Here is a 12469-nt window from a genome sequence, read left to right as displayed (position 1 = left end):
AGAATAGACTTAACCCCATTCCTCCTGCAAGGTTTGAGGGGATTAAGCTGGGTTTGTGCCTGTTTCCCTCTGGGCAGATGCTACCCTGAGCTGAAGGCTCTTTGACCTGGAGTGACTGAAGAGAATTCCAAAACACTGCTCCTTTAATTCACCCTGACATGCCAGTCAATGCAGACGGTGAGCTGAGTCCTCTGGGAAAAGCCTTTTCATTAGGAATCCTGCTGGACAGGGAAGCAGCACAACATCCCAGCTGATGCTCCAAGATCCCAGCCTAGATTAGAGGAAAGCAAAACCAAACCAAAACAACCCCGAAGGTGAATGATTCCAACAGTTTTAATGCTGCAAATGAGCCCTGTGTGTTTTAATTGCAGCTTGGGAGGGCATGTTTCTGACCAGGATAGAAGAGCACTGGCCATGTGGCTACACAGCTGCATCCCATGGTTTGCATCCCTTCCTCTTGCTCCAGGAGCTCAGCTGCATCGCTCCTGAACACGGGATGCTCCTGTCACAGAGCCTTGCAAGGAAATGAGCTGGAGGAGTGCGAAGCAAGGAAGGCAGTACCTCAGAAAAATCCTTTTCCAAGCAGCCTTTTCCCCATCACGTGCATGGAAAACCTCAGCCTCGCCGAGGGCGGTGCTGGGAGCAGATCTGTTCAGCCTTTCCTCAGGGGTAGGATCTAAATCTTTTAACCTGGTGCCAAACGTGACACTCTTGGGAAAGTTACGAGGTGAATGATGCTTTATAACTTCCCGTGCTGTAGCCAGAGGTGAGGATTATGTGCCTCTCTCCCTGTCCTCAAGAGGCTGGTGACTTTATTGGCCCTTTTTTTGCTATTACCTTTCCACTTCACAAATACCTGCTGTGTGGGGCTGTGTGGTTGTGGTTGGCACAGTCACAGTAAATTTTGAATGTTAGTCCTCAGTCTCTGTTTAGTTATGAAGGATACTCTTTCCTTCTTCCAGAGATGGACATCAGTGACTGCCCCAACAGAAGGTGCTGCTTCGCTTTCCAAACCTTTCTGTGCTCCCACTTGTGCCTTTTCTTCTTCTTTTGAGGCAGGTTGACTCCTTATGCTCCATGCTCAGGCACCTTCTCTGGGGACCAGGAGCTTATTCACAGTGTACCTTGGAGCTCTTGCACAAGTTTTCCTGCCAGGGCTGCAGGCTGAGGTCTCTGCTCTTCCCAGGTGGAAAAAAACCACTTACTCTCTTAAGAAGGTGTGAAAAAAACAGCTGTGTGTGCAGGGGAAGATCACAGAATCCCCAAATGGTTTGGGTTGGAAGGGACCTTAAAGCTCATCTAGTTTCACCCCCTGCCATGGGCAGGGACACCTTCCACTAGCCCAGGTTGCTCCAAGCCCTGTCCAACCTGGCCTTGGATACTTCCAGGGATGGGGCAGCCACAGCTTCTCTGGGAACATGTGCCAGGGCCTCACCACCCTCTGAGCAACATCTAAGTTAAATCTCTCCTCTTTTAGTTTAAAGATGAGCATCATCTGCTTGTAGCAGAGGGCAGGTGCTGTCCTCAGGGTGCCTCACCCTCTCCGTGAGGGTGGCACTGATGGCAACAATGAGGCAAAGCTGTTCTGCACATGGATTCAATGTGTAGCAGGCAGATTTTGGGTCAAAAGAGGTAAAGGTGGGGTGTCGTGTGTTGATAAACCCATCTTTCATAGTGTGGCTGACAGCAGAGAGGAGTTTGGAGCGTGGGGCACATGCCATTCCTTATGTTGTCACACTGGGATGCAGCATGAACTGGGAGACTCGATGCTTTTCTTCCCATATCCTCCTCCTTGGCATTGCAAGCTTCCCTGTCTTTTTTGTAAGTCTAATTCACTTGGTCTTGCTCCTTCCTGGCTGTTCCTGCAGTTCGAGAACGAGTCAGTCTTCACAGACTGTATTTTAAAATGCTGTTCCCTGCACATTCCATTGTCCCAGGCGTGTAACTGTCCCCTCTTCCTGTGGCGGTGGGAGACAGGGAGTTGGGGGGCCAGCTCTCGTGGGAGAGGGTACCCACACTCCAGACATGTCTCGACAGAAGAGCTTCATGCTGGAATTTGCTGTTTCAGCACCGAGCAAAGCCTGATGAGACCCGAGCTGAACCGGTATCGATCCCTCCTCTGGTAATGAAGCCATGCCTGGGAAGACAGGGAAGTGTTTTTTATGTCAGCACAGCTGTATGCATTTGCTTTCGCTTGTGTTGAGGGTGATACCTGCTCTTGCAGGAGTTTCTTTTTGATGGATCTTTGGGACCTTCAAATCCCAGAGTTCCAAGAGAGTTGTGGGCTTGTTTCTCTTCTTTTCTGATGAGACTTTACTCGCTCCTCCTGTGGTCATAAGCGAGGCACTGTGCTGGGAAAGGGACTTTTAGCTTCTCTACCAGAACAGGGGATAAATAAGCAGTAAAATAAATAAGGTGGTAAAGCAGGCAGGTTTCTTATCTGCCTGGCTAGAATGGGAGGGCAAGAGATGGATCATATGTGGTAGATCTGAGGGTTTTTTGAAGATTCAAGAGAAGGACATAGCGAGTAGTGCTGGGATAAGAGAAGGAGATAGGCGATGAGGTGGTGTGAAAGCAAGTCCCAGTTCTCCTTGGTCACCTTGGTGATCCTTCAAGGTGACTCAGGAGAGCTTGAGAGCCAGGGAAGAGCAGATACAGGACTGGCATGGAGAGGAACGTGTGACTAGATAAGCATCCACAGATTTTGTGTATATATTTGGAATATGTTGTGTAAATGAAGACAATACCTAATGATTCGTGGCTATTATTTGAAGTGTCCCACTGTTACAGATTTATTTGTCATTTCTTGTAGTAACACCGATGATAATGAGTTCATTTGTATTAATGCGGGTGTCGTGGACTTCCGTTGATATTCCACATTAATTAATGTACCATTAAAAGAAAGTGGCACCCAATTAATATCAAGTAGGAGCGATACTGTCGGTGTCCTGTCATTAGGGTTTCATTTGTAATGCACTGTATGAATACTCTGCCTTAATGGAAGTCATTTGCCATCCAGAGCATCACCTGATGGGCTGCCACGGGGTGCCAGAAAGTGGAAGTTAGTGGCAACTGCAAAACAAAACAGGATGTTAAGAAAATAGGATCTGTCCGGTTTATGGCATCACCCCCAAGAAGGAATTGGAAAAAGGATTTCTCCTCTCACCCCACAGTGAATGCTGGCTGATAGCAGTAAATGACTCTGGTGACTCTAATTTTGATATCGAGGGGAGGGGTAGTGGAAACTCTCACTGGATTCCGCAATTTGCTTCCCTAAGCAAAAGCTACCTCTGCCAGTGCAGGAGTCCAGACCTTGGCTGTGGCCACCTGGACCCACCTGATCCATGCCCACCATCTCCAGCAGCAGGACAGCCAAAGGGGTACCGAGCCATCTGCCGTGGGTGCCCTTGCAAAGGGGGAAATGGCTCCAAACGCCCTCTTCCAGCAGGAAAATCACACCAGTAGGAGTGATACGGTGCTGGTGAAGCCAGGAGCTCTCTGACTGACAGGTTTTCACATTCTTGGCACTTGTGTCTGACTTTCAAACGTCTCATTAGACCATCTTGGGCTCCCATCTGCTGTCTCGAAAACTGGGACTGACCTAATAGCAGCTGAGGAGGGAAGCATAGACTGCCTCCCAACCTTTGCTCTGGCCCTGCCTGCTCCTTGAAGGCTGGACATGGGGAATGGGAGAGGAATGTGGCTTTTCTGATGAAATTTGGCTGTGGGCACTGAGTCAGTGAAGTGGTGATTGTGTCACCACCCTTCTACCCCCTCCCAGGGCAGGGGGAAACGATTGGCTTTTGCTAGGTGGAACTAGATGATCTTTAAGGTCCCTTCCTACCCAACCCGAACCATTTTAGGATTCCCCTCCTGTGCTGCAGAAGCAACTGGTGGAGAGGTGGCAGAGCCATGTGCACCCAGTTTTTGGGGATGCCACATCATCCATCAGTCATCTAAGCTCCATGTTGGCAAGGGCAGGGTTATCTTCAGTGGGAAATGGGACAGCTCTGGGCTGGAAAAACAAAGGAGCTTTATACCATGGCATGCCAGAGCATCCTTTCCTGTGTGTGGCTGCTTCACCGTTGTCCTCCCACCATGGCACATTGCCATGTGGGCTTGTTGGTTGTGATGTCCCTTTCTTCATCGCCGTACGTTGGGTTGGGCCGTGTCTGCCGGGAATAAGCGCTCTCGGCTCTGAGTGTGGTTATCCAGCAGCGAATTCCTCTCCAGCTCCTATAGTGCATCTATTCCAGCTGTGTTTATGGTGTTTTCAAAAGCCCCTCAATTGAATTATAGCTCTGCGGTGGCCGTTTGCCAGTGTCACCCGATAATGAGGGAGGTCACTTAATAGAGATAGCAACAGGAGATACATATTAATGAGAGCTCATTGAAAGGTGGGCTGAATTTCAACCAAAAAAGAAATTTTAAAAAGGGAAATTATCAGGTTTTAGAATCAAACTTTAAAATTGGAAATTGCTTGGCTTGGAGGCGCGGTAATGCAATTAATAAATGTAATTAAAAGTGCAATTAAGAAAACAGGAATTGGAAGTCTGTGCACATCCGTGCGAGCATTTAGAGCTGGCATGCAAGCGAGGGACCCAGTCTGGCGGTTGGGATGGCTCCTGAGATGGAGCACAGGGATAGAAACCAAAACCTGGGGCTGGTTTGAACTGTCGGCAGGGCCTGGATGAGGGGCTGGCACTTGCTCTGACTCTGCTCCTGCAGCTGTTTCTTGCAGCGAGACCTAGGCAGGGATAGGTGACTTAAATCTGTCCCAGGCAGCCCAGGGATGAGGAGAGCACTGGGAATCCATGTCAGCTCTGTTCCTCAGCACCTCTGAGATCAAGAGGCACTGAGCCTTCCTTCCCGCCTGTGATGAGACAGGATCGGCGGGAGAACCTTTGCCTGGAGCAGAGGGATGTCTGAGCCGGCTTTAGCGGAGCACAGTGCTCCTTTCACGCGCCCCACTGCACGGTGGAGAGGCAGGGAGAGGGAAAAGAGCCACCAGGAACAGCAGCAGGGAATTATTTAAGAGTAATAGGTTGACCAGAGCTATAACAGGAGCAGGAAGCAGCGAAATATCTCCTGATGGGAGCGGTCAGCTCCCACCTTGATGCAGGGGGGGGAAGCAGGACCCGAAATAGGGCTGGCAGGGCTGTTTTAGTGCTGATGCTGAGATCAGAGCTGCCTGCTGCTCCAGCCCTCATGCCCGTCGCGGTGCCCCCCAGTCCATCTGCGTCGCCTCATCTCCCCGACCTTCAGACAGCTGTTGGGCCAGATTGCCTGCCGTTTTTCCACATTATTTGCATGGGTACAGCACACACGCATCAGCATCCTAATCATCTCCACCAGCTTCTGCTGGGTGACTTTGCCCTGGGAGGTCACGTGGAGGTCCTCTGCCTGGCCAACCACTGGAGAGGGGGTGAGCAGGCGTGGAGGGACCAACCCCAGATGAACCAAAATAAACATTTCTAGTGCCCAGCCAGAGCTTGTAAGGACATTGTCATGGTTTAACCCCAGCCAGCGGCTAAGAGCTGCACAGCTGCTCACTCTGTGTGTTGGAAAAGTGGATGCATTTAAGGGAGTATCTGAAAAACTAACTCCCAGATCTCCTCTGCTTCATCTCCCACCTTTATTCTACATGACTCTGACCCTGCTGTAAAAAAGTCAGCGCTACATGTTCCCCCTCTCAGCCCTTTGCCCACAGGGCGCCTGGTGTCAGGCCAGCTGGACGAGACTGATGGATCAAGGCACATCTGAAGTGTTGGCGGCCTGTGGCCCATGAAATGGTTTTGCTGTGGTGGAAAACTCTCAAAAGCACTGTGCAAATCTGCTCCCTCAGCAGGGCGAGCAACTGCCTGGCAGCCAGAGGGGTTTATATGCTGTGGGAGCAGGTGCTGCAGGCCTGGGGAAATGGTGTGGATGCTGGGCTTTCTGCAAACAGCCTTTCTCTTTTAACCCTGTGTGAAGGAAGAGCTCGTTCACATGAACCATTTAGGTTGGAAAGGACCTCTAAGATCATTGACTCCATCCATTAACTCAGCACTAAACCGGGTCCCCAAGTGCTACATCCACGTGTCTTTTAAATCCCTCCTGGGATGGTGACTCTACCACTTCCCTGGGCAGCCGTTCCAGTGCTGAACAACGCTTTCCATGAAGAAATGTTTCTTGTTGTTCAATCTGAACCTCCCCTGGCACAGCTGGAGGGGAACATTTGGTGGCAGACAAAGAGGAGATTGTGCTCTGACTTTTTTCAGGTGCCCTGCCCAGCTCCCCTCATTTTCAGCTGTGGCCATGTAACCTGCTTGGTGGGGCACATCAAAAACTCACGGAATGGTTTGGGTTGGAAGGAACCTTAAAGAGCCACAAGTCCTACCCAGGAAAAACCTGCTCCTGCTCCTGCATGAGCTTCCCTCTCCATGGGCTGCAGGTCTCCAGCAGGACCCTACTCCATCCTGGGCCTCCCATGGGGTGGGTCACAGCCACCTGCTCCAGCATGGGCTCCTCCGTGGGCTGCAGGGGGGTCTCTGCATCCTGATGGTCCTCCATGGGCTACAGGGCTTCGGCTCCGGCACCTGGAGCTCCTCCTCCCCCTCCTTCTTCACTGACCTCAGTGTCTACCTTGTTGTTCCCATGTTCTCACTCCACTGTTCCCTGGCTGGAATTCTTCCTGCGCCACAACATTCTTTTCTTAAATATGTTATCCCAGAGGCGTTACTGTCACTCCTGATTGGCTCGGCCTTGGCCAGCAGCAGGCAGTCCATCCTGGAGCTGGCTGGCATTGGCTCCATGGGAGAGGGGAAGCTTCTGGCAGCTTCTGACAGAAACCAGCCCTGTAGCCCCCCCGCTACCAAAACCCAGCCACAAAAACCCACTACATTAATGCATTTTATAGCAGGATTCATAAGATATTAAAGACCAGAGTGAGATGTAAATATTTTTAAAAGTCCCTTTTCTCTAACCCCTTCTTCAGCCTTAACTGCCCTTTTACAGAGAATATTGCATAAGGGTTTGGCGTCCCAGCTCTCGGGGTTAACACGGGGCGTGTCTGTGTCTGGTCACTTGTGCTGAGGGTCACACAGGAGGGGACAGCCCAGGGGAGGTGTTTGCTGTGATATGCAGTGCTTGGGCCATACCCACGACGACTTTGGGATGAAAACACAACTTCTTGGGAGGATGTCCAGAGGATGGACCAGGCTCTTCTTGGTGGTGCCAAGCAATAGGACAAGAGGCAGGAGCTGATGTGCAGGAAGTTCCACCTGAATGTGAGGAAGAACTTCTTTCCTGTGTGGTGACTGAGCGCTGGAACTGATGGCCCAGAGAGGGTGTGGAGTCTCCCTTACTGGGGATATTCCAGAACTGTCTGGACATAATCGTGTGCTGTGTGCTCTGGACTGGCCCTGCTTGAGCTGGACCAGATGACCCACTGTGGTCCCTTCCAGCCTGACCCATTCTGTGATCCTGATGCTTTGTGGTTGCTCAAAGACACATATTGCTGCCTCACCTCTGCACTGGTAAGAGAGAGGTAAGGTCTTGGTCTCTCCTTTGCCTCCTCCTTGTGCAGCAACATCCTTCTGTGTTTGAACAGGGATTTTAGAGTTGTTTGTTCCTGAAGCAGAGTGGTCTCCTTATGATTAGAGGTTTGGGCTGCTGCTGCTTTTGGTTTGGACCCCTCCCAAGCTTCTTCTAGAAGTTTGTTTTTTTTTAATAAGAGTTTGAACCTTTCTTATTCATTTATTGCAAAATAAGGGAGGCACAAATGGCCTTGCTACCCAGCACCTCAGAGCCCTTTAACTCCTGGAGCTGCTCAGGGGAGATCTGGGTGCTGGAGCTGCTCTTGCTGAGCCGTAGGATGAAGGATGTGATGCTGGAGATGGGTCAGGAGTAGGTCCCACTCCTGCTTGCCCTCCTCCTCCTCCACGGTGGCATCTGTCTGCATGTTTATTTTTATCTCACATCTGCTGGTGTTGTAACAAAGATTTAATGATATGACACAGTTTTTCACCAGTTCTTTTTTCCGTGGTGAATGGAGCTTCCTAGCAGGCTGCTGGAGGGAGCTGAAAGCTTTAAAAAGTGACAAAATTTGGCGACTTGTGTGGAAAACTCACCTGCTTCCCACAAGCACCTGTAGGCTGTTGTCTGCCTGGACAAAAAAAGATAGAATTTGCTATTTTTGCCTCTTGGTGAGATAAGCATAACTACAATTAGTCTTTGTTAATGAAGAAAAGCCCTGAGGAATATGCAGAAGAGTCCTATAAGTGGCCCAAATGCTGAAAATGCAGAAATAGGGTCCAGTGCAGGGCTTTCCAATGGCATCTCCCTGGGCTGTGTCCTCTGTCTGGTATTTACCGTCAAACACAAGCCCCAGGCAGTTCTGTTTATCCAGATGTTTTGCTTCATTGTTTAGATGATGGGCCGCATCTTTTGAGAAATAAAGACTTTGGCTTCCTGCTGAGGAATATCCTGAGTCTGTTTCACCCAAAAATGGCAAGAGGATTTTAAAGGCATGTCTTTCTTATGCTTCTTAAGGCAGAGGGTCTGAAATTCCTCCAAGTCCTGACTGTGCCTGCCTGGGCATGAGCATTGAGAATGAGACCTCTTTCCCTGGAGGACTGCTGGTATGGGACTGCTGCATCCCACAGCTGGTTTTGCTGGTTTGGGAGGATTTTATTTTTTCTTTTTTGCCTGAATTTGAGCTGGGGAAGAAAAGATGCATTACACAGAGCACTCCTTAGTAACAGCTTTGCATCCTTTCACCTGCGTGCTGTTGTGAATAAGGGCGTGTGTTTAGTAGTGAAATATCCCCGCTGACCTGTGTGTTTTGGGCATTATCAGTGATTTCCCTCTCTGTATCTATGCTACGTGGCTTCATGCTCCCATAACACTCCTCCTGGAAGCCCTCCTGCACCCCTCCTAAATTCACCAACACTGTGCTTTGCTCACGCACCCACCCTCGTGCTTGTATGTGCACACTGCCCCCAACAAGGTCCTGCTCTGGGGTCCCTCCCAGCCCCTCAGATGCTTTGGTGTAGAAGCCTGTGACTGATTCCCAGGCCCAGCCAGATCTTTGTCTAGAGCTGACACCGTGATTGTTTGGCTTGAACTGTCTCCTGGCCAATGAAGGGACCTGGTCAGCAAAGCTGTAAAATAAGGATGAAGCCACGGTAATCACCAAGTCAGAGCTCAGACAGTGTCTGCAGGGCCAGAGCTGACAGCACCAGAGCCAGTGACCTCTGAGTCCCTCCAGGCAGCTTCTCCTTTGGAAGGACAAGGAGATGAACTCCCTTCAAAGCCTGCTTTGGGGCTATTGTATGGAATACAATGCAGGGGAAATCAAGCTCTCCTCTTTCACAGCCAGCCGAGCAGACCCCTAATCACGGGTGACCAGAGCGGATTTGCATATTAAAAGGAGTGGCTAGGGGCACTTAAAAAGAAGAGGAAACATATTCATCAAGGCCAGCTTTATCCGTATGAATATTATTATTCCCAGGGACAATATGCCCCAGACCCCCCATCATCTACTCTTTTGCTGCCTTTCCCTATTAATGGTTAATTTCTAACCCTCCGTGTCAGGACACTGATACCTTCAGTGGCTCTGGGAAGGAATTTGAGAAGGTAGTTGTTGGAGCATACGGAGTGCAGTGGTGGAAGCAGTGCCCTGGCAGCCGCAGGAGGAAGGCTGTGGATGCTCTGGAGCTGTTCCCAGATGGTGATAGCTTGGGGGAGGCAGGTGGCCCTCAAGAGGGGTGGGGAGATGCTCTAGTTGTGTCTGAAAAGGTGTCTTGGGAGTGCTCAAAAAGCAAACACTCACCACAGCCTCCCATGAAGGACTTCTCCATCCCAACACACCCGCCCTGAGATGACAAAATCCTGGTTCCCAAACAGTTCAAATTCACAAACCAGGATTAAGTTGCTGTGCATGTGGCACGAAGTCAAGGGTTTACATGGCAGCAGGGCAGATCTTGGTTCAGCATGCCAGAGAATGAGCAGCTGTAAGGAAAAGGGCAGCAAAATTCTGGGACAAATGGGCTGGGGAGGATGTGGTGTCTCCATCACTAGAAGGCTCTAAGGATGGGAATGATTTAGGTGTAGCACGGAGACAGGTTTCTTTTTTGAGGTCATTTCTAGCTCTATCTTTTTATGCTTTTGTGACTGCTGATCACCAAAAAACTTGAAGGTGCTTTAAAAAATAATCCTAAGGCCGTGCCCTGTGAGACTTTCTATAGCAGCTTGATTTAGAGGAGGGAAAAAAAGAAAGGAAATGAAAAACCTAGGATGGAGCTGCAACCTGTCATACCTCAGCAGAAGAGACACTGATGAAAGGGAAGTGGAGTTTTGCTGGAGCCTGAGGTGAACTCAGGTGTCAGAGCATCCCTGCAGTGCTGCATGGCTGGATCCAAGGGCAGGAAGCATGAGGGATGTGCATGGGATGAGTGTCCAGAGCCTGGATTGGTCTGTGTGGGTTGCAGAATGTGCCCCGGGTTCCCTGCTCTGTCTGACCAACCTCGTACAAAATCCTGCTACCTGCCTTTGGGGCGGGGAAATTCAGAGGCTTTGGTTCTTTGCTGGTGCCATGCCCCACTGTTAAACTGGTTAAATCAGATGTGCCAGCGTGGAGCCCTGGTGACCAGGACAGCCTTTGATTCACTGCAAGCTTCGTGGTTCCCAAGAAACCTGAAAATGGCTCTGTTTTGTTGCTCAACTTTGGCAAAGGTTTTTCTGGGAAGCAGTGCCTCGTCCTCTAAGCTCTGGCTCTCCTCAAACCTCCTCTCCATCTTCTCAGCACTTCATGATACTTCTCTGTAAGCTGAGGACTAATAATTTAGTATGAAAGAAGTTAACAATAAAATACAGAGGCTTGGGGAGAGGTTTGCAGAAATAATCCGTATTATCCCAACTGGCCATAACCAGCTGCTGCCCGGTCTTACTTCTGTGACCTTTGCTGTCTTCCCTTTTGAGGTTTAGCTCCTTGTCACCCCTTCCCATGGCTCTGACTGCGTCACAAGCAGAGGGACATGCCCAAGGTGTCATGATCCATCTGTACCTGCAGCCTGGGGCCCCAGCAGAGCCTTTTCGCTTGTCTGTCTGTGCTTTTGCCTTTGGAGAGAGACAAGAATATGCATTTTAAGATTTGCATAGGAACATGCAGCTGTTCCACCAAAAATGGATAATTGTTCTCCCCGCTGTGAAGTTAAACAATAAGAAGTGCCAAACTGCACTTGCCATTGCTGATTTTGTGCACTCAGCTGCATATTTTATGCATGTAGATTAGTTCCAGATTTATGACGATGTAACTGTTCATGCCTGTGTTAATCGGGCCAGGTTGTAGTTGCTGTGGAAACTACAACTTTGACTTTTACGTTAAGTTCTGTGGTGCATTTAATGCCTTTTTTTTATTATTATTTTTTAAGTCTTCCTATATTTAATGCCTTGTGGTGAAAATCCTGAGGGAATTGGCATCAAAAATAAAAATGCCTTTGGGCAGAAAGCAAGTTTCAGCAAAGAGAGCAATTTTTCTGGAAAGTTGGGATGTGTGGGAAAATACGGGTTTGTGATAGAGTGCCATCTTGACCACAGCTGTATAACTGTTATTATAAGTGTGTAACAACTATTATAGCTCCTGCAATACTGTCATAAAGAATGCAGCTGTATAACTTCTAAATGTCCTGAAAACACAGGACTGAAGTTGTCGGGTCTCTAGGAATTCCCTCTGGCGGGTAGAGGAAATTGCTGATGTGTGTTTGATGGGGAAATGGGCAGGTTCACAGTATTACTGATGCTTGTTGTGTCTTTCCAGAACACCCCGGTGGGCACTCCGATTTTCATCGTGAACGCCACGGACCCAGACCAGGGGGCCGGGGGCAGTGTGCTGTACTCCTTCCAGCCCCCTTCCAACTTCTTTGCCATCGACAGCGGCCGTGGCATCGTGTCGGTGATCCGAGAGCTGGACTATGAGGTGACTCAGGCCTACCAGCTCCAGGTGAACGCCACGGTGAGTCCCCCTCTGGCTGCTGCAGGGCTGGAGGTGGTGTCTGCGGGGGCTGCAATGGGGAAGGAGCTGTTGCTTGTTTATTTTATTGCCCTACTCTGGCATCTTCTTGGGCATATCCAGTGTTTTCTACTTAGCAAGGTATTGTAGCAATGTAGTGCCTGGGTAGTTTCAAATCTGTGTGGAGCACAGCTACACCTCTCCAGCAGCATCTCAGGCTTGTCAGGGGCTTCTGCATGAAGGGGAGCAGCTCCCTTGGTGATGAAACCCAGTACAGGCCATACAGACCACTCATAGAATCACAGAATGGTTTGGGTTGGAAAGGACGTTAAAGACCATCTCATTCGATGCCCCTGCCATGGGCAGGGACACCTTCCACTAGACCAGGTTGCTCCAAGCCCCATCCAACCTGGCCCTAAACATTTCCAGGGATGGGGCAGCTACAGCTTCTCTGGGCAACCTGTGCCAGGGCCTCAC

General features: G+C 49.8%; 1 protein-coding gene across 1 annotated transcript in view; it reads left to right on the top strand.

Moving 5' to 3' along the window:
• CDH23 (cadherin related 23) overlaps nucleotides 1–12469 on the top strand; it is a 195356-nt gene that overhangs the window by 73253 nt on the left and 109634 nt on the right. The window contains exon 7 of the mRNA XM_027720948.2: nucleotides 11801–11995. Coding sequence (XP_027576749.2) covers nucleotides 11801–11995 — 195 coding nt within the window. The remainder of the gene's footprint in view (nucleotides 1–11800; nucleotides 11996–12469) is intronic.

This window comes from Pipra filicauda, unplaced genomic scaffold, assembly GCF_003945595.2.
Source record: "Pipra filicauda isolate LSUMZ 115617 unplaced genomic scaffold, ASM394559v2 scaffold246_size1145428_pilon, whole genome shotgun sequence".
Taxonomy (NCBI): domain Eukaryota; kingdom Metazoa; phylum Chordata; class Aves; order Passeriformes; family Pipridae; genus Pipra; species Pipra filicauda.
This window is presented reverse-complemented; position numbering and strand designations above follow the sequence as displayed.